Source organism: Populus nigra, chromosome 11, assembly GCF_951802175.1.
Source record: "Populus nigra chromosome 11, ddPopNigr1.1, whole genome shotgun sequence".
NCBI classification, from domain to species: domain Eukaryota; kingdom Viridiplantae; phylum Streptophyta; class Magnoliopsida; order Malpighiales; family Salicaceae; genus Populus; species Populus nigra.
In genome coordinates, this window is record NC_084862.1 from 15,862,504 (window position 1) to 15,880,812 (window position 18,309).

At 32.0% G+C, this 18,309-nt stretch overlaps 2 protein-coding genes across 3 annotated transcripts; both read left to right on the forward strand.

Moving 5' to 3' along the window:
• Positions 1–1,309: 1,309 nt before the first annotated feature.
• Positions 1,310–7,150, forward strand: LOC133668538 (uncharacterized). Of its 2 annotated transcripts, XM_062088461.1 has the most exons (11): positions 1,311–1,487; positions 2,207–2,387; positions 2,814–2,986; positions 3,988–4,409; positions 4,485–4,554; positions 4,822–5,168; positions 5,342–5,787; positions 5,902–6,067; positions 6,180–6,341; positions 6,420–6,508; positions 6,640–7,150. In XM_062088461.1, exons 2-11 carry the CDS (start codon positions 2,275–2,277, stop codon positions 6,788–6,790), a joined length of 2,139 nt encoding a protein of 712 aa, XP_061944445.1. In that variant the 5' UTR covers positions 1,311–1,487; positions 2,207–2,274; the 3' UTR covers positions 6,791–7,150. The 2 variants fall into 2 exon arrangements, with proteins under 2 accessions (XP_061944446.1, XP_061944445.1); XM_062088462.1 differs by lacking the exon at positions 6,640–7,150 and having other exon boundaries at positions 1,310–1,487; positions 6,407–6,508.
• Positions 7,151–14,280: 7,130 nt separating this feature from the next.
• On the forward strand, positions 14,281–17,492 carry LOC133668540 (senescence-associated carboxylesterase 101-like). The gene is made up of 4 exons (XM_062088463.1): positions 14,281–14,393; positions 14,560–14,929; positions 15,453–16,046; positions 16,392–17,492. Exons 1-4 carry the CDS (start codon positions 14,377–14,379, stop codon positions 17,229–17,231), a joined length of 1,821 nt encoding a protein of 606 aa, XP_061944447.1. The 5' UTR covers positions 14,281–14,376; the 3' UTR covers positions 17,232–17,492.
• The last annotated feature ends 817 nt before the right edge of the window (positions 17,493–18,309 follow it).

Sequence of the window (18,309 nt, forward strand, 5' to 3'; positions counted from 1 at the left end):
TCCAACCATAAAAAAAACTATTTTATTATTAAATAATTTCAGCCTTTTTTTATATTGTGATTTATATAGATTTTGATTTTAAATCTTAGTTTTGTAAGAGTTAAAATAACTTATTTTTTATTTATGAAGACCTGCTTTTCATTTATTTGTATGAAAAAATATATTTGGCAACAATTTTAACTATTTTTTTTAAATCTACATCTTCAAATCACAACTAAAAATATATATTTTTTAAACCATAACTATAAAATATCACAATATCAAGACATATACTTACTCTTATTTCCGTGGATAAATTATGACTTTGCATGCAAGAAAGCAAACCATTCATGTGAAGATATAACTAGTGGGTTGCGACAAATTTTTTTTTAGAAGGGTCACCTATTTAAAAATGGTATTAATATTAAATTAATTTTTATTAATTAGAATATATTCTTTATTGTAGCCTGAGTTCTTGGTTTTGAACAAATCGTTCCCTATCCATTCACTTGTTAGGTGTTAAAATGTACATTCATTTAGAAAAAAAAATCCTTATTTTGAGAAGAAAAATGAGAGAGTATACCTATTCATCAATTTATATAAATATTTAAAATAGGTGAAAATAAAATCTTTAATATTTATTCTGCCATAATCTCTGGGCTGTCAATATCCATTATGATATACTGAAAGCCCGAGATTCTTTGAGAGTAGGCCTAACCTAAATTGGGTCTAAGCTGAACTATGAAATGTGTGTTGACTTTTGACCTAGCCCATTATACATTAGTTTTTATTTCATAACAATGTTATCTTTTCATTTTTAATGTAATAAAAATTCTAATAAGCTTCAGGATAATATTACAAAAAACAAAAAAAAATAGAATATTAAAATTAGGGATGGCAGTTTCAACTTAGCTTTGATAGTTATCATTCTAAATAGCTAAAATGAGTAGGAAAAGTTTTGGACCGATCGGGCTAGAATAAAATTTAAAGGTAAAAATTCAGGTTATGAGATAATCATAAATATTGGTCTAGATCTTAAATAAATAAATAATTAAAAAAATTAAAAATTACATATATATTAAACTAATTATATACCAAATAATTATAAATCTTAGTGTTTGTATTTGATATCAGGTTTAAATTATATATTCTTAATGAATATCTATATTTAAATATTTAATGAATACTTAAAAGTTTATGAGATTTAATCTGAATATTAAAAAATTTATACCTAATTATTTTGGGTTCCGACAAACCCAACTATAGGTGATTATAGTAATTTTTCATAAAAAAATAATATCTTTTAAATTACAGTCTTGGGTTCCCATCAAGCTGGGATTAGAGAGTAGAGATTTGCAACATTCGGAAAACACAAAAACGTGCCAAGTTTCTTCTCTCTTTCGGTCCATTCGAAGAAACAATAAATACCCAAGAAACGTAGTCAAGAACCACCACCACCACCTCTCCCTCTCTTTCTCGATTTACATTCCTCAAATCTAGTCCTCTCTGTAAGCTATTTCTCTCTCTTACTCTGCTTTTTTCTCCTTTTGTTCTAGTTCTTGACTTATTTTGCTCAAAATTTCGGTTGTGGCGGGAACCTGATTTTGGTATAGTCTTAATGTTTTTTTTTTCACAATTTTTTTGGTTATGGAAAATGGGGTTTTCTTGTTTTGTTGTGGGGCAGTGAAGAAAACTAAAAAAAAAATATTTTCATTGTTTTTATGATGAATATTGGCAAATGGGTTCTCTAAAAAAAGGTTTTTGAGTAGTCAAAGTGAAGGTGCTTAAATTCTTAGGTTTTTTTTTGTTTGTTTCAGGTTAGTGGGTTGTTTCTATTTATTGTAAAACAAGCTTGACTGTAATGATTTGGATCAATGTGACACTTTTTCATTTTTTTGTTATGCATAAATTTTTAGAATTGAGTGACTTGTTGTGCCCTTTTGTTTCTAGGGTTTCCATGGGAAAAAAAACAGGTTGTTTAGGATAATTTAGTTGAACTTGGACATCAAAGGAGGTTACTTTGGGGGAATGTGTGAAAAAGAAGTGAACTTTTGTTATATTTTGATGTTATTTGATCTGGCTTTTCATTTGTTTGTAAGTTGGAATGAAGGAAATAAAAATGTGATCTAAAGAATGAATTTTAGTTGATAATCTTTGAGTGGTGCTTTAATTTGAAATTATTTTGTGTTATTGCTTAGGTGTTTGCTCATGGTGTATTTTTGTGCAGTTACAAAAATTTTGACTTTGGGGACATTTGCGAGATTTTGTGGTTTCTGATCTGGGTGGGTTCCAACAATGCCATTATTAAAGAAAAAGGCGTTTCCTTTGTTGGAACCGCCTAAGGACTTGGATCCTAATGAGCTTGTATACCAAGTTCGGTTCACAAAAGAGATATTCCGAGATTATCAGTATCCTTCTTTAAAAATTATTGAAAGTAATTGTATAGAATGTTTTATTGGATTTGCATGATGACTTAGTTTTTAATCCTTATAGTTTCTAATAGACCCTAGAAAACTCTGTTTGGTAGAGGTCCCCTTTTCTTTTCTGCTGCCACATGGGGTATTACTAGGTTTTCCTTAGTTTGGATTAGGGTGTAGATGAACTGGATAAAAGGTCAAAAGATATATTCCTAGGTTACAAGTTTTCCTAGTTTGAATTCTTAAGGCTGTATCAAATATGAATTATATTTGGACATGCTAAATCGTTTGACACATTTTGTATTCATTCTAACTGAAGCAGGCAAAACTTTGTTGGGCTTCTAGGTATTGGCTTCTTGCATGATGGATGATTAATTAAGATGGATTGCGAGTTGTTTTTTCCTTAGTTTGAATTAGAATATATTTGAACCGGATAAACTTGTATCGCCAGAGAATTTGGACATGTAAAGTTAGCGGGAAAGGTAACTTGACTTATGAAGAGGCGTTGGTGTCTGAAAAACATGCAACTAAGAAGGTTCCAGAGATACCCAAAGAGCTCATGGCCATGGCACTTCACACCATTCAATTTAGTAAGAACGAACTCTCTGCTGTATTAATATGAATACTGTTATTTTATTTTTTGATCTGTTCTTTTCCCTCCTCGTCCTTCATCTCTGCTGTATGGTTATTGATCACTTTGCTGATGCTTTTACAATGTGGATTTCATTTGCACCCTTCAATGCCTCACATCAAATATTTGGCACACGATACCTTGCTCGGTTATGCTTCTTGATTTCTGTGTGGAAATGGTTATAAAGGTTTGACATGTTTGACATATGGAGACATGGGTTTATTTTGATATACATCAGCTGATATTCATTTACAAAAAAAAACAAGAAGAAAAAAAAAAAACAGAACGATGATTTGCATTTGTACAATTTTATGTTCAACAATGTTTAGAATCGTATTTGCAGTTTTTATATTTTAATCTCATGTGCTTGTTGTGTAGCTGCCGCATCACTTTCATATGGTCTAGTCCTGCAGAGGCTAGTGTTACACCCTTGGGAAAATCTGAAAATTGCATTTGGTGTACCATAATCCATAATAATCAAAGCTCTAGTCTGTTAGTTTACTTGGTTCAAACTTGAAAACCTTTCCAAAAGAATGTGGACCAAATTGGATGACATATCAGTAGCATGATCTATAATTTTTTCTTAGGTGAATCAATTTTCTGCAATGCCAACATTTCATGTACTATTTAAGGTTCAATGCATAAACTGTGCTTTTCTCTAAAAGTTCAGTTATAACTATCCTGGTTATTGTTACTTTCAATTAGAAGCTTGTCTCTTCCTTTTGAAGTAGCTGGTTGAGACTTTCCAATGCACTGATGCTATAAAATAAATTTGAAACATAATTTTTTTTTTGGATAAGATCTGAATTGCCTGTAAGAGAATAAAAAAGTGGCATATGTGCTTATTTTTTGTTGTAAACCCAAACATTTGCTTTGTATGTCTTGAAATGCCTGTTTGGCTTTTACTCCTTCTATCCACAGATTCTATGTTTTTGTATTTACAGCCCATTGGTATTTCAGGTATGCTTTCATTGAAAGATCTTGCAGACAAGATAGCAGCAAAGTTGCAGGAAACTTTGTTTATAGGAGCCGAATTACATGGAAAGAGAGAGAAAAGTGATCTCTGCCCTTGCAAGATATTAAAGGTTCTGGAGGAGGGTACTGTTAAAACTAAATATGAGGTAGCATGGCTTGATAGGAATAAGAAAGTAACAGAAACTGCGATAGTGCACCGAAATGATCTGATATGGAAGAAATCTCCTTTCAGTAGGAACAGTTTGAAGCCTTTTATTCGGAAATCTACATACCGAAGTTTTCCTTGGGTGCTTCATGACAAACTGGCAGAAAAATATCGAATCTCAAGGGATCCACCACAGGATTTAAAGGGCAAAGTTTTCATCCAAGATGGAATAGTCTATAATAAAAGAAAGAAAGATGCCACGGTAAATATACTGTTAAATTTTCTTGGTCTTTAGAGTTCATTGCATATCATGTTGGTTTGTATGCATCATGTCCAGGATGTAGAAGAATCTGGAAAACTTAAAAAGAAGAAAGTGGAAGGTGAGGAAGCTGAGGCAACCGGGAAAGGTAGGTTAGAAATATAGAAGCTACCTATTTCTTTCTTTTTTTTTCTTTTTTAAATTTAGCCTGCCTTTTATATATTCATAGTATGCTTTGTCAGTTCTTTGTATAAATCTGAGATTTTATAAGCGTTGTTCATATTTTACTTCTTTCTCTTTTATTGGGGGTTGGGAACTTGAGCAGAGTTCGTGATATTAAAAGGCCCTTGAGGTCATGCATATCTAATAAATCATCATTTGATGTTTTCTTTTATTTCTGTATTTAAACTTGCAGAAGATAATCAACAAAAGGAAGAGCCTATCAAGTATCCAATCGATGATCTTTTGGTGCAGCCTGGAACAGATGATCCAGTCTTTACAGCCCGCCCTTTGCCTTCAAGGGACTTTAAAGTTCCAATGGATTGTGTTGGGGATCTTCTAATGGTTTGGGATTTTTGCTCCTCCTTTTGTAAGCTGTTACATCTGTCGCCGTTCTCTCTTGAAGAATTTGAAAATGCCATTTGCCATAAGGGCAGTAATGTGAATCTAATTGTGGAAACACATTCTTCTCTACTTCGGTTATTAAAACATGACAAAGATGAATATTTTTCAGCTGTTCAGAAAAGAATCCGATCATTGAAGGTATAGTGCTGAATTTCCCTTGCTATTATGGAAATTAAGTATGGTTAAAAGTGGATTCTCACATTTTCTACAAGATTAGGTTTCTCGCTGCTCTTCATTCAGAGCTTCTCTTTATCACTCCTTCATGGTGCTAACTGTTGATGACTTCTGATTTTTGTTTTCTTTTTTGACAGATAACATTAACTAATTGGACAGAATATCTGTGTGATTTCATAGAGATCATCAATGTTGGTGATTTTTCCACTAACATAACAACAATTAAGCGGGGGCACTACGGCCTTTTAGATGCTCAAGTCAAATTAGGAATCTTAAGAGAATTGGTCAATGAAGTCCTTGAAACAGATATTGCGAGGGAGAAGTTGGCTGAATATGTTGAAGAGCGGCAGGTACTCTTAGCAACAAAGAGGGGGGAAGCACTGGAGGAGGGCAGGAAAAAAAGAGAAAAGGAACAGTTGAAGGCCAAATCTGTTGCTAATGGAGTAATGAATGGGCATGGTGCTGATATCATAGGAAAAAATCAAACTGTGTTCGCAAATGGGAATCACATTGGCCAGAATGGGCAGATCGCTAAAAAGAAGGGAGAGATCTTCTCAGCCAGACCAAACAATCCATCAAAAAGGTTTCATTTTTTTATTGTATGTCAGTGCACAAGTTCACACACACTTACAGAGGAATATGGACTAGAGAATAATAGTAAACTTGCCTGATTTGAAGCTCATTGCAATTTGGACAGTGAGAGTAGCCGTTCAGACATTGAATCAAAGAAAACAGGCAAGAAGAAGAATATGAATGTGGAAGGCCAAGCAGAGAATGTGATAGATTTAACCAAAAGGGAAGCATTGATACTTTTGAGGGATGAAAAAAATACTGCAGCAAAACGGAGCAGCAAAGAGCAAAGGGTTATTTACCTTCTACTGATCTTGCTCTCCCTATAGTGTGCCTACATGTGTTTTTATGCTTGCTCTTGTTGCTTTACTCATTTTTCATTGTTTTTTTTTTTTTTTGATGTAGAGAGAATATTTTGAACGTGAGATAGAGAAACGGATCCTTCACACCAACCCTCTGGGTAAAGACCGAGATTATAACAGGTATTGGTGGTTCAAGCGTGATGGGAGGATGTTTGTTGAGAGTTCTGATTCCAAGCTATGGGGCTATTATTGTTGCAAGGAAGAGGTAGCGGGCACTGAATAATTGTTATCTATCCACTTATTTTATTTCCTTTCTCCAATCACCCATAGTTCTGTTGAACAGATTGATTTATTGATGGGCTCATTGAACCCCAAGGGTGAGAGAGAGAAGGCTCTTCGAAAACAGGTGGAGAAATTCTACAGCAGAATATGGTGAGTGATTGTTCGTATGTATATGAAATTATTTCCGTTTCCATGCAATGAAGACGGCTATGCAACTTTCTTTTTTCTTTATCAATTTGTGCCTAACCTATTAACATATCTTATACAAATCCTTTTACCAGCATGGAACTCCAGAAGAGATCAAAGGATTTGGCTAACAGAATTGCATTGGAGGAGGCTGTGCAGAGGAGATCTACTCGTGTTCGGGCTCTACCAAGAGAGAATCCTGCCAATGCTTTCCTGAATTATGTTAACAAGTGGAAAGAAGACTAACTTGGTTTTACAGTTATATTTGAAGTCTCGTCTCTGGTCGAGTTTAGCTGAGGACTTATACCAATTTTTTAAGGCCCGAATGTTGGGATATGTGAGAGTAGGAGATTTTTACAACGTTATTGCCAATTCATTATTTTGTTGGTCGGAAGCTGTGGAATCCGGGGGTGATGAGCGAGGTAGGAGTTACGACTGGGACAGGGGCAGTGGTCTTCAAGATAACAGGGATGGAAGAGTTTTTTCTTTGCCTATTCCCTCGAACATTTGACAATCTTGTAGTAGCACTTGCCTCAATTTTTGTAAATGGCATGGTTGCCATGTGAGACCATTACTTGTATTCATTGTTATGGGCTCTTGCTGTTAGTTTTTTTTTTTTCATTTTTTCTCCTGGATATCCATTTCCACTAATGGGTAGCCTTTTTCTTGGGTCTGTTTTTTCGGTAAAATACATCATAGTTTCAAGCAGAAGGCCATTGACAACTCCTGAGGCAAGAAGCAAACTAGAGAGCAACTAGCCTCAAGGCCCTCATATGCCAATTGCCATGCATCGAACATTTTAGGGTTCTTGGTTTTGCGTGCATGAAGTTTAGCTTCCACGCATTTATAGGGTAAAATTCTTAGGTTTCAGTGGGGCTTTAGCTTTTTAAGGTGTGTCCTAGTTAGCTTCTTGAGCTTAAGAAGTTTGTCTTCTAAATCTGACAAGTTCTTTACTTATGGTCTTCTCCAAACTGTATCAAGGCTTGTCTTTTACCAGATTATCAAAGATCTTTTATTGGATTTATCACAAACGATGGAAACTGATAAATCTAAATTTAAAGCAACAAAAAAAACTCCTACAAAACCTAACATTTCTTGGATGAAAAGATTTTTTTTCTTGAACTCAACCAAGACAAAAACCCTTCTCTTTTGGGCTTAATTAAAAAAATTCATTTTTTCTTGGTTTCAGTTAAGAGAAATATCTATTTTCCTTAAGCTTAGCTATATTTTATATTATATTTTTTCTATACCTAGGAAGTATATAAAAGCCCTTCAAAAACCTTGGGTAAGAAATAAGGTATAAAAATCATTTAATAGCTAATCATATTTTTACCATATTAATACATATTAAAAATATTTTCTCTTATTAATATATATTTGAGAGATATTTCTTATCAACATTAATATATATGCCACACACTTTTTCTCTTTAATATTTATCAAGACAATATTACACTTTATTGCCTCCTCTCCATAAAAAGACTCATGGACTATAAATAAATCATGAATTCTCTTAATAAAAGGTTTAAAATCTTCATTCTCTACTAACTATTTGTTTTCAGAGTATATATAATATTATTGTATTTTTTCTTGAAAAATCACAAATTTAATCATCAGAAAGTTTTTAAATTCACTAAAAGAAATTTTTTACTGGTATTAGACACTCGTTTTTAGCCACCTTAACTATAAAGCTTAACTATAAAGAATGGATCAAATTGTCAAAACTAAAAAATAAATTAATTATTCAAAATATAAATCCTTCACAAGCTAATTGAATTTTTTATAACATCATCATAAACAAACTAAACAGAACATTTAATAATCCTTATGTAAAGTCTGTTCAGAATTCTCAATTGATTTCGCACGCTGACTTTATTAGAATGAAGAAATGACAACAGCCAAGGGAGGTTTGCCTTCATTCAATCTTCTCTTCCTCTGATTATATATATATATTATAAAAAAAATAGTGAAATAAATTTATCTAGTGTGACCTATTAAAAAAACTTGATTTGATTTGTAATCGGAGTAAAGTCTATTATTTTTTATAATTTTTTTTAAAAGAATATGGTTTTAACTTTTTTTAATTTTTAATTTTTTTAATTAATTTGTCAGATGTATAATCCAAGCTTTACATCTATCCTATCCACCCGAGTTTAATAAGTGTAGGCTAAAATGAAAGAAAAAAGGTCTTCATATTCTAGAGAATCAAATCCCACTCTTAAACAGAGTCATAAGTTTATTACACCATCAATTTTTGTAAATGACTTGGTTAACCATGTTAGACAGTTCTTTATATTTGCTGTTGTGCAATTTTATTTATTTATTTTAATTCTTTGTCTTCCAAACAGCACTTATTTTGTTTTCGTTTGCCTTCCTGGGTGTCAATTTCTACATGAAGTTCATGAACTGCTTGTGGGAGCCACATGAGGCAATAAATTTCGTGTTTTCTGCTTTCTTGAATAAGATTGGAACTTTCAGTTTGTAATTCTTGGTTGGCAACATGTTCTAATTCTTGTTTTTTAGCTGAGATTTTTAGAAAATTGAAATTGACATTAATCGTAGTTTTAAAATTCAATCAGAATTAATTTAAAGGGACACTTCACACTTGTGTCACAGATTGTAATGATTAACTTATTTTTAAAAAATTAATTAAAATAATATTATTTTAATTAAAAAAATAAATGAGTTTTGATCAAATTTTACTTCTTTAAAGTAAATTCATGTTTTATATGTATTATACATAATTTTTATTTATTTATTTACGTGGGGTGTCTAGTTTAATTTGCACATATCTCGATTAATTCTCACGAATTCTAAAATTAACGACCAAATAAGCCTTTAGAGATTATCAATATTAACAATCATAGGGCTCGAACCTGAAACCACAAGGTATTTCACATTATTACTTCACATAATTTCATGTGTTTTGTGTTTATTAGCCTACTTGGTGAATGATGTGGTGAACTTAATTTATTTAATTAACTTCTTATTTCAATGTAATTATATTTAACCCATCATGTGAACCATGCTCTAATTTCTCTGATTGATTGACCATGTGTCTTGTGTTTATTACCCGAAGACTTTGTTTCTTGCTCTATTCTGTTCTTAATGTTTTAATAATATGAGCGGCTGATATAATACGGTAGTTTGTTCAATTGAGTTCTCTACTATTAATTTGATCAATTAAGTCCTTCTATTATAATGCAATCATAACCCTCCATCCATGACTCTGTTAGCTTTGACTTGCTGTCATACTCAAGCTGTGGTTGGAGTTGAATTTGACTGAATTTGGCTTCGTCTTTAATTTGTAAAAGAAAAAAAAATGTTTAGCGGGTTATATTTTATTTTCTGGTACTCTTAATTTTTAACGGAAAATAAATAATAATTTATTACTTTTTTGAAAAACCCTAAATTATCTAATTACTTTGTTAAGAACATGAAGCATTTAGAGTTATTATTTCCTTTTCATAAAAAAAAACATTATTTATGTTTCTTAGATAATGATTCTTTCTTTTTCTTTATTGCTTTAATTGGGCTCATTGGATAATTTTCTCAATTTTTATTTTTTTTATTTTATCAATATCACTCTTTCTGAAATTACTTTTAACTAAAAAAAATAAAATTTATTAGTGAATATTTACTTATGAATATTTTTAATTTCAGTATTATTAAATATTATATAACCCAAAAAATATAATATTTCCAAAATTAAAATTAAAATTTTGCTCCTAGTACATGATATGAGTTGACGGTGAATAAATTTGGCCTGTCTTTAATTTATAAAAGAAAAAAAAAACACTGGACTCTAAATTGTTAAAGGAAAATAAATAATAATTAATGAAAAAGATAAATTTTAAAACCCCAAATTACCTAATAACATTTGTTAAGCACATAAATTATTTAGAGTTATTATTTCATTTTCATAAAAAAAAATTACTTATTTTTCATGGATAATGATAATTTCTGTTTTTAGATTACTTTAATCGGACTTGTTGGGTAATTTGGGGGGTTTTATAATTTTTATAATTTTAAATTTATGAATTCTCTTTTTGATTACTTTTAATAAAAAAATTAAAATTTATTTCCTTGGCATTTTTCTCTCTTACAAATTGAAGGATAACAAGTCATGTTTAGTGAGTATGGACATAACTCACGCATGAGAATGTTCTCATGGATATATAGAAAGGTATTAATTGTAAATGAAAAATAAAATAAAAGATTTTTATTAGTTAATTAAATTAATAGTAGAGGGATTCAATTAATTAATCAGACTACAAAGTGTAATTAACCTGCCTTTTTAACATTTGCATGCCAAATGTTCCATAAAATTCCCCAATTAACATAAAAGAAAAAAAAAGTGTACTTAATTAGTAAAATTAATTTTCCACGAAGCTTCTGGAAAGAACTATTGCAACAAATTAATTATTGCAACCCTTTTAAAACTCCCAGAAGAAATGGGAAGCAATTTCAATTACCATTACTTCCTGGAAATCACCTCTCAAGCTTTATGCCATCACTTCCATGTATGACTTAATTAGTCTTACTTTACTGCGTCTTTGTATTTTTCTAACTTTATAGTATTACCAGTGGAAACCTCCACTGCTGCTAAATTTGATACCTCATTTTCCTGTCACCTTCCCTTTGTTTATCAAGGCAGAAGAAGAAGAAGAAGAAGAAAGATTCCTAATCAAGTTAGGAAAGAGTTCCTGATAAAAAAAAAACAATTGTGTTTACAATTTTTATTTAACTAGTTAATTATAATATTTATAAAAATAATATTAATTAAGAATTATTTTTATAATATAATAGTTTGAATTTATATTTTCTCTATAAATATAAGTATTTATATATTCTGAAGCTTGTGCAATGAAAACATTATCACATAAATTAATTAATCGTGTTTTGTCTAATTTCATTTGAACTGTGTTTACAATAATTAATATATAAGCAGCGTTGCATACTATTTTTTTATTCAATTAATTATTATTTGATTGAATAAAAAATTTATTTTAATTAATAAATTTAGTAAATACAGTTTTTGATTGAATAAATTTGATTGAATAAATTTATTTTAATAAAATCGTATTTATTATTATTATTATTATTATTATTATTAATTAATAATTCTTTAATTTTCTATCAAATGAAATAAACCAAGTCTGAAAAAGCTAACCGAGCAACTAGCAGCAAGTAGATGTGTAAATTCATTCTTCTTCTTCAGCCAAGTATATATTCACTAAAATAGCAATCAATAGAAATTGTTACGAAGCAATCGACATTTCTGTTACTTTGCTTAATCTTACCATCAAATTTCCATAGAGTTTGATAGTTTATCCTTAATGCAATTAATCTGGTTACATGCATTGGCCTCCTTGCTTAGCTAGGGAGAAATTGAACTCGTATTCCTGTAAAATTAATCTTCAACTATCGGATCCTTCATCAAGTTTAAGATCTTGGCGGCATGTGTTTTCGCATCAACTACGAATAAAGAATCCAAATTGTAGTTTCTTTCCTTGTAAGTTACATAAGTCCTGTTTGTAACTAATATCTTCGTTTTCTTTGATGAACAAAAGGAATACGTTTTTCTTCCAAGAAATCGGTAAAAATCTGTAAAGAAAAAAAAAACCTCTAATGGGAGAACTAGCATTTACTGCCTTGTAAGTTGGAGGATCGATCGACTAGCTTAAAGAAGCAGTGGAAATTTCCTACTTCTTTCTTCCCTGTGAAATAACGTATTAATGCCTGGCAGTGGGAGCTCGTTAATCCTTTACCAAGCCCACAAATGAAGCGACTGATAATGATCTGAACAGGGGTTGAAATTAACTCAGAATACTAACATTCCAAGTCTTACCTCTCGAGTTGAAACAGACTAAAGCTGCTAATTTAATTAAATTAGTGAACAGTTTCGTTAAATAAATAAATAAATATCATCACAACAGCAATTTCCATGTTCTTTCCTCTATATAAAGGAAAAAAAACTGTAATTTCCTTATTTTAGCCCTTCATTGACTGGAAACCACCATGAAAGGAACATGCCCTTCATGCATAGAAGTCAATGCAACTTGAGTAATTGTAACTATTGCTTCATGCATTGCATTGACTGACTCTTAGATGAGAAAGCAGATCCCTTTCCAACAGAAAAATACACAGTTGAAAGTATGTTTACCCTTTCCAGCTTGAAGCATAGATTGCTGATCTCTGTATCTTTTTATGGCTTCCATGCCTTTAGAGTCTCATTCCTCTTCTTCTAGCTATGCATGGACATATATATGATGTCTTTCTGTGTTGTAGACGAGCTGATATATGCTTGCAATGCAAACATATAGCCTTTTAAAAAAGAAATCAAGGTTTCTTCTTATCTCGCGGGGCCCATTTCTTGTTTTCATGCTTACTCCTGCTTGTTTTTTCAAGCTTTAATCCCAGCCTTTCTTCTTACCTTGCTAAAACACCGGAATTTAAAAGCGTATAAAATCTTATTAATATATATCTCGTAGGTAAAATATCAAAATTATTTGAATATATAAAAAAAACTTATAAAAAAAACTTATAATCTATTTAAAATACTTAACTAAGGATATAACTTATAACCTATATGTTTATTTATGAACCAAACTATTTATTTTTATCAAAAATCTAAAAATTAATTGGTTTTCCCAAAATTTAATTTAAAAGAAAACAAATAATAAAAATTGATAATAATTCATCAAATAATCCTCAATTATTCATCAAACCAATATAAAAAACTAAAATGACATATCATGACTAATCTGGAATTTTATTACATTTTTAGAGGTCAAATCATAATTTTATCAAATTGCAGGACCAAACTAAAAATATCATGAATTCATAACTACATTAAGAGTTACATGGTCGTTAACTTCAGGATCCGTGAGATTAGTCGAGGTGTGTGCAAATTGACCTAGACACCTACATAATAAAAATTAAAAATATCTAACTCAATTTTATCATTTAAACAAATCATAACTTAAAATTATCATTCTTACCCAAAATATTTCAAAATCAACCAAATAATTAATTATCCATAATAATTTACCCATAACATTCCAATAAATTCATCAATCAAACCCAAAACAAAATCTTTAAAATCTTAATCTTCAACAAAATCAAAAATTAAATCTAAATAATATAATTAAACACATCAAAACATAAATCTTACTTCTTAAATTTATTTTATTTAACTCTCTTCTATTTTCTTTAACTTTTCTTCTATTTTCTCTTCTTCTTCTCTCCCTGTCTTCTCTCCTGCCGGTTCTCTCTCTATTAAATCAGATTTTCTTCTTTTTTTTTTCTTTTTTTTTCTATTTATATTTTTCAAGCTTTACTCAATAACTACAATATTCTTTATTCATTTATACATATTTCTAAATCTACAAGAACATTGCTGCCTTCCACTATTTATTTTTTCAAAACATCACAGATTTTTTCTATTACCTTCACTTTTGATTACACACGGTATTGGCTTCTCAACCAAATGGAAACGACTTAAAATAAAAGACGAGGCTAAAAGTATACGGAACAATCATATTATAGTTTGTGAGTTCATCCACCCTTGTCTTACTCTTGTGACGAGAAAAGCAGGCGATGCAAGGAAAACACTTCAGAGATTACATGGTAATTTCCCAGCATGTGATCGATTGAACTATTTTTGTCCATGTAAATAGTCAAGACGTGAGCACCGAGCCAAAGGAAATTTCCGTGTGCTTTGTTATTGACCTGTTCAATCTCTGGCATTGTCAATAAATACAATTAGTCCTCCGATTTTATTCTTTCAATTTTGTTCCTTAGCAAATCTAGCAAAGCACAAATCAGAAATGAGCCAACTTCCCATGTAAGCAAAAAGTTCTATCTATTATCCTCCTTGCCTAGAAAGATTTCTTAGAAATTTTGCAATATAGAGGCAAGATAAAGAAAGCAATGTTACGTCCTTATATTTAACAGGCTCTCCTTGTTCCTTTGTGTGTGTGTGTGTGTGTGTGTTTTGTTCTTATTTGCAGATATATCAGTGGACTAGATTTGGCAAACTTAGTGGTGAACTCCGATTTGCTCCAGATTTCATGTGGTGCTATAAAGGACCTTCAAACAGAATCCAGTTCAGATCAACAAGATTCTTGCAGTCTCTCCCTAAGATACAAGCTTCACAAGAAATCAAAGTATACCCACATAGCCTTCACCACTTCTACTTTATCTAGGAAAGAACTTCTTCAACAGGGTGGAGATTTGGTTTCATCAACGACTCTCAAGGAGCTTGAGTTTCCCATCTTTGACTTCTTATGCTCTGAAACCAACCGGTCGTTTTCCATTCATAGAGCTGCAATCACCCTTTTTAAGGCCCATTTTAAGGAGCTATCCCAGCTCAAAACTCAGGTACCCTTCTGAATCTTTTTTTAACATGGCGTGTACACCTTTGTCCAATATCATAGCCATGGTTGTTTTCATGATTTTTTTACCTTCTGGTGTCCATTTGGCAGTGTTCATGATTTCATTTACCATAGAATTTCTTAAAATACGAGAGAGAAAAGGTCAAACTTTCATAAGTTCATTGGATTTCTCATCATTTCAAATAAGACAAAGTTACAGTAAACTTTACTAGCGTTTTTCTCATAACTTGATAAAGAATAGTTCTTTCAATGTTTTCAACGTCGGCATCTTGATATAAATATAGATAAGTGTTAGAATCTTAAAAAAATAATGATAAGAAATGCTTAGTTTGTTGACTAACTTGTCAAAATTATCAAGCATAGAGACTGTTTAGTATTCGAGTATCAATGCCATGGGCCGAAATAAAATTTTGAACCAAGACAAAATAGGCTAAAAGATGAAAATAAGATAAAGGATCCAACATTGTAATTATTGTATTATGAAAATATGTTCATGTGTTCTCTTTTAGATCCAAGATTCAAAGACTGGAGAATTACTGAGCACTCCATTAATTGTCACTGGACACTCAATTGGAGGATCAGTTGCTTCTCTATTTACTTTATGGCTTTTGGACAACATCAAACAGCCATTGCAAAAGAATCAGCCACCTCCGAAGCTCCCCCTCTGCGTCACTTTTGGCTCGCCATTTATTGGAAATCAAGGCCTCCAACAAGCAATATTAGAATTTTCAAATTGGAATTCTTGCTTTCTACATGTCGTCGGCAACAAGGACCCATTTCCAAAAACTTCAATTGCCCACAACGATACTACACAATCTGTTTCAGAGGATTACAAGGCTTTCGGTACGTTTATCTTGTGTTCTGAAAAGGGATGTGCCTGTGTCGATGACCTTGAGGTTGTTTCAAGGTTATTGGAAAGCACAAGAAGGCAAGCTTCTTGTGAATCACAGGAGATAGATTATTATGCTGAGATAGTGAATGATCTGAAATCTAAAGTTATTATCAGGGGGAATTCCCAGCTTGATCTATCATTCGTGCAACCACTTATTAAGGCAGGAATTATCTTACAACTGGAGGCAATTGGAGTTGAAATGACCACCCAGGTAATGAGTCTAATCCTTGATAAACTAACTCTTATATTGTTATTGATTCACTGCCGACATTTATCAATGTCACAATCTCTTGGAGCTTAGAGTTGAGCTTAAAATATGATACACCAAGGTAAGTTCAAAATCAGCTAGTGACATATCCTCATAAGGATACACCAGTGATGCATAATGTTGTGGCCCGAGTTTGTTTAGGAATGCTTGTTCTTTTGTAGTGTTAGATGACGTAAGAATTGGCAAACATTGATAAATTTTTCACAAGCTAAAAAGTTAAGATTGATGTGTTTTTGCTATGTTCTTTAAATCAATGCATAACTAAGGTCAAATGCACTTTAAATTCAGCAACAGCAGAAAAAAGAGGACAACAATAATCTTATCTCCATGTTAGAAGAACGAGAAAAAGTTCTGATGGCAGAACGAGCGAAGATTAGGGACTCGAAAAAAAACTTGAACCAGATAAAGATAAAAATGGCCCAACTAGAATGGTATAAGAAGTTTTCCAAGAATAAGGAGATAGGCTACTATGATTGTTACAAGAACCAACTCTGGAGGAGGGATAGGGATGTTACCAGGCTCAAGAAGTTTCTCACTAATTACTGGAAAAATTTGGTGGAGAGCGCGCAGCGAAAGCCTCAGAAAGAAGGCGCATTCATCGGGGCGGCATGGCTTTATGCTGGAAGAAATTATAGAAGAATGGTTGAACCGCTAGATATTGCTGAATATTATAGAGAGAATGGTAACAGAGACTATCAAACTCATGGAAGATCTAGACATTACATTTTGCTAGAGCAATGGCAGGAGGAGGATGATGCGAAGAAACTCACAAGCTCACCAAATAACAAGAAGAAAGAAGATGTGGCTGGTATTCTAACAGAGGATTCTTGCTTCTGGGCAAAAGTGGAGGATGCTCTGATTTCATGCAAGTTGTTGGAGGCTGAAACCTCATGCCCTGTGGAGAAACAATCGGCAAAAGAGAATCTAGATATGTTCGAGCAATATGCAATGGAACAAATCAATAACTATGCCGTATCTCCAGAAATTTTCTTGAAACAAAGCAGTTTCGTGAAATGGTGGAAACTTTTTCAGGGAATTATAGAAACATCCCACGATTCTCCGCTCAGTGACTTCATGAAGAACGAAAGATATCTTCAATATGAAAAGCGATCCGCCTCCTTCCGTTAACCGCGCAAGCAATTTTATTTCTTCATGGTTTTCCCTTTTAAGAAACTTTATGAGATCTTACAGTCTCTATGCAATTTCAGAGAGACTGATAAGAGAAAAATAAGAAATTTGTGGAATTTTGGAAAGAATAGCGAGAGAAAATATGTATTGCATGCTCATTTACATGTTTTGCAAATTTAGGTGCCAGTAAAAAGTTTTTAAAGAATAATTTCCAAAATAAAATATTGGTAAATCTAAAGGGTCTAAATTCTAGTTCGTCTATCTCAAGTATTGCAGTTGAATTACCCTATGTCATGAAATTCAATAAAAATAGATGGGAAAATTGAGCCGATATGACCCAGTTATAAACCAGAGTTGACCCGAGACATGTGCAATTTGCAATTTGGACACTATAGATTTATTAACAAGTGAATTATTCCATTGACTGCTTCTGTTACAGTTCATCAATAATTAATAAAAGGTTCTTGCAATGATGGCTGGCTAATTTTGGAGGGAAATAGTTTTGGTTGAAGAGGTAGTTGAATAGGCTTGCATCACACGTGGTCAAATCAGTTATAGCACGTGTTAAGCTCTGTTATAAACAGTTAACGGTTAGAATAGCAGTTGGAATGGTTAGTTGAAGTTGGCGGGAAAGAGGCTTGCTTGTATATAAATAACAGACTGTGTACTACGTGAAAGAATGGTAATAAAAGAAGTAATTCTGCAGAAACTGTAGAGCTCTCTCTCTTTTCAGTCCTTCTCCTCTCTATTCTTCCCTCTCAGTGTCCATTTTCTTCTCTGTCAAGATCTATCTTCTTTCCATTTTTTCTTCATAAGCAAGAAGATAAAGCCAAGGAAGGCAAAACAAAAAGGACCCACGAGGGCCAAGAGGAAAACAGATCAGAATTCTCACACCTTGCAGCCTTTTATTTGATAAGCGAGTTGACAGATATTGAAAGAGAGTTGACTCGTGTTACCCATTTAATTATTTTTGTTTTTTATTAATTATTTTTAAAAATAATATCATTTTAATATTTAAGAAACTAGAGTAACCTGGTCAGTATCTAAGTCGATCCACCTGACTAATAGTACCACTGCA